General features: G+C 34.3%; 1 protein-coding gene across 1 annotated transcript; it reads left to right on the plus strand.

Annotated features, from left to right (window-relative positions):
- Positions 1 to 678: 678 nt before the first annotated feature.
- LOC111386598 (glucan endo-1,3-beta-glucosidase 14-like) lies at positions 679 to 3,194 on the plus strand. The gene is made up of 3 exons (XM_023011068.1): positions 679 to 919; positions 1,068 to 2,125; positions 2,724 to 3,194. Exons 1-3 carry the CDS (start codon positions 853 to 855, stop codon positions 2,820 to 2,822), a joined length of 1,224 nt encoding a protein of 407 aa, XP_022866836.1. The 5' UTR covers positions 679 to 852; the 3' UTR covers positions 2,823 to 3,194.
- Positions 3,195 to 3,632: the final 438 nt, after the last annotated feature.

Raw genomic sequence — 3,632 nt, forward strand, 5'->3', positions numbered from 1 at the left:
ATAATTTTTTCTTTATCCGTCCAATTTTATATAATGTTCTTCAGATTCTTTCTACAAGATTATTGCATGCTTTATTAGAAGTACTGTCATGAATTTTTTTATTTTTTTCCCATGTTCAGAAGCACTTTATAATTCTAGTGTCAGTACTTTATGCCATGCTAATGTGTCTCTAAAGCAAATTAATATATATCAGCCTGTTACGCTAACCACTCGATGAAAACAGTGTCAAAAATCGTACAATTATAAAATTCTATTTATCAACTTTTTCGACAAACAATTGAACTTTTTTGCTAATACTTAATGCAAGATTCATACGACCAATTTAGTGGAAATCTGAAGTTGGAATGAAAACCCCTTTTTATCCATCACCGTTTTCTTGTGGTTGAAATTTCTGCTGAAATAAAACATATTACTCAAAATGTATTTTATGAAAATAATATAGGTATTTATAAAAGAAAATAACGGCTACGTGTTCAATTTCGATCAAAATGGATAAAGATGTGAATTCTTTAATAATATTCTTCGTAGTATGACTTTTATGAGAAGAAAATGTCGGAGAGTCGAGCAAGAATAGAAAGGTTAGCCTCCTTGAAAAGATAATTGAAGAACCAATGACAAGATGAAGATAGGTAGACCAAGTCATCCAAAACCACTATATAAGGTTTAGTCCCGAAGCCATTATTAACAAGGCAAGCCAACCCAAAACCTCAAAAAAAAACAGGAAAAATAAACAAGCAAGCAAAGAAAGGAATTCAAAGAAGATTCCTACTATATATCTCTCTTTGCACATCGTTTTCATTTCCCCTTCTTCCCTTTGTTAGCAAACCTTGAAGAAAACTCTCTCTGTATCTAATGGAAGCATTTCTACACAAGATTGCAATATTACATATATTTCTTGGATTCTTTCTAATTTTATCAGGTATGTATATCGCCACCTCGATGCTTTTAGGCATCGAAAATTTCATGGGTGAAAGTCCTTTATTCGTCACAGTAGGTAATTAATGACGGAATTTTTTAGGTTCGTACATATGTGTGTGTTTATTGATTGATGATTTTGGATTGAACAGGTTTTGGTATAGAATCCCTCGGCATTAATTATGGTCAAGTGGGCAACAATTTACCATCCCCTGATAAAGTTCTCGAGCTTCTGCACTCCCTTAGGATAACAAAAGCCCGAATTTACGACACGAATCCCCAAGTTTTGTCGGCATTTGCCAACTCCAACATAGAACTCATGGTGACAGTTGAAAACCAAGTCCTAACAACCTTAATGGATCAACAACAAGCACTTCAATGGGTAGGAACCCATATTAGGCCTTATTTTCCGGCCACGAGGATTACCGGAATTGCTGTGGGAAATGAGCTTTTCACCGGCAATGACATGACACTAATAACTAACGTCGTACCAGCCATGGTGAGCATTCGTGCAGCTTTAGTGAAATTAGGGTTAGATCAATATATTCAGGTTACAACACCCCATTCTCTAGCAGTTCTTGCGGCATCATATCCACCTTCCGCTGGAACTTTCCAATCCGAACTCTCCAGCGTAATGCCGCAAATTTTAAAGTTTTTGGCAGATACAAAGGCGCCATTTTTGATCAATGCCTATCCGTATTTTGCGTACAAAGATGATCCCAATAGGATTCCTATAGATTATGTACTGTTCAACCGTAATCCCGGAATGGTCGATCCTTACACTAAACTACATTATGACAACATGCTGTATGCTCAAGTGGATGCAGTGATATTTGCCATGGCTAGATTAGGGTTTCAAGGGATTGAAGTTAAAGTTTCAGAAACAGGGTGGCCATCAAAGGGTGATCCGAATGAAATCGGAGCGACGGTCCAAAATGCCGGCGTATATAATCGGAATTTGATGAGAAGGCAGTTAAAAAACGAGGGGACGCCATTAAGGCCTAACATGAGACTTGAAATTTATATTTTTGCATTGTTTAATGAAGACATGAAGCCCGGCCCGACATCAGAGAGAAATTACGGACTCTTTCAGCCCGACGGGACAATGGTATACAATGTCGGGATTTCCGCCTTGTCGAGTACTTCATCAACTTCAACTTCAACTTCAACTTCATCTGCGTCTGTTTCGTTCACTTCAAATGCCACCCAGGTAAATGTAAAGTCGTAGATTTTTTTTCTTTTCAACTTATTTAGAGATTTTCAGTACAAAATTACCAATTGAGGGAGAAATGAACGTACAAAGAAATAATGTAAATAGCTGTTTTTATTCATTACAAAGCAAAGCAATTGTACCATCTAACATAAGCGTGTTGGATTCGTTTTTCATCAAATATCTGACACGTGAAATCTTATAATGGGATATAGCAAATTGGAATTGCATGTGGTATGTTATTGATCCCCAAGTTTAAATAATTAGAAGTTGGAAATTTTTAATTATTTATATATTATCATCAACATAGTTCGAACAGAAGCACATGTCAAATCAAATATATGATGTTGGTCTCCCTTATCCATACTTTTGTGGGTCGACTTATAAGTGAAAAGTCATTCGTCTTGCATTTAGTTCCACATTTAGTCAACATCCCAATCAAGAATAGTCTTTCAAGTGTTGATTTTGAAATTTTTATCATTTTCTTCCAAAATGATATAATATAAAAATTCAAATATAGATACATAGTATGAAATTATTTACATTAAATTAATTTATTTTCTTTTTCCCTCTCTCTTTTTCTTTGGTTGTGAAACAGGTTAAACAGAAGGGAATGGGATATAAAAGCTTGGTGTACTCAATATTTCCATATTTGCTGGTCTTCATAGTTTTTTATGAGAAGATAGACAGTGTTTAATCCATAGACAACACCAGCAAATATCACTTCTGGGAGAGGAAATTAATGGGGTCTAATTTTTTGCACATTTTGCACAAAATTAAGTCACCCCATTTCGATGAAGATCCAATCGTTGAATCACATTATATTTCCCACATATACATGTATACGTACGTATACGTGTTTCTTCAATATTGACTCATCTACCATTGATTTAGAACCAATTCTTAAATCAATGGTCTGGTGATGCACCATTGTAATAAATTATAGGAGATATTTCAATAGAATATTAGATTTTAATTATCTAGCTAGAGATGTAACATACTCATTTTATTATTCTCTCATTGCATAAATTATAAAGGATTCAATATAAGAATTTACGTGCTCCACTCATTGCAAATGAATTTAAATCTCCCTCACTTTGTATCATTTTAAATTAAAAAAGAAGCAATTCATTCGACAAACCTGAAGTTGATGCCTCGTTTTCTTGTAGTGTTTTGCTTTAACTTTTTAGACTCTAAGAAATATATATGTTCAAATTATAATAAGGAAAAGAGAGACGATCTTTATACTTTTGGACGTGGATTGCATAACTGCCGCTCCGTTTGAAAACCAATTATCATTAGATGCTTTCCTCTCACTGATGCACATATATTCCTAATGTGTTTTAAATTATTTATTTATGGCATAAAGTCTAAGAAAAACAAATAAAAGAAAATGCTACCTATATTGCAAAAGGCTGAATTTTTTATATTTCTTGGGCGAACCAACTTTATTCCCCTCCCATAACTGTCAGCATTCGTCAATCAGTGCCATCCTTCTTTTTTTTTT

The sequence above is a fragment of the Olea europaea genome, unplaced genomic scaffold, assembly GCF_002742605.1.
Source record: "Olea europaea var. sylvestris unplaced genomic scaffold, O_europaea_v1 scaffold363, whole genome shotgun sequence".
NCBI classification, from domain to species: domain Eukaryota; kingdom Viridiplantae; phylum Streptophyta; class Magnoliopsida; order Lamiales; family Oleaceae; genus Olea; species Olea europaea.

What these genes read in the sequence shown, in the direction of transcription:
- LOC111386598 (XM_023011068.1), top strand. Translation starts at nt 853, where the DNA reads ATGGAAGCATTTCTACACAAGATTGCAATATTACATATATTTCTTGGA. An exon ending in ATTCTTTCTAATTTTATCAG is followed by an intron (nt 920 to 1,067) that starts GTATGTATATCG and finishes TGGATTGAACAG; the next exon opens with GTTTTGGTATAGAATCCCTC. An exon ending in TCACTTCAAATGCCACCCAG is followed by an intron (nt 2,126 to 2,723) that starts GTAAATGTAAAG and finishes GTTGTGAAACAG; the next exon opens with GTTAAACAGAAGGGAATGGG.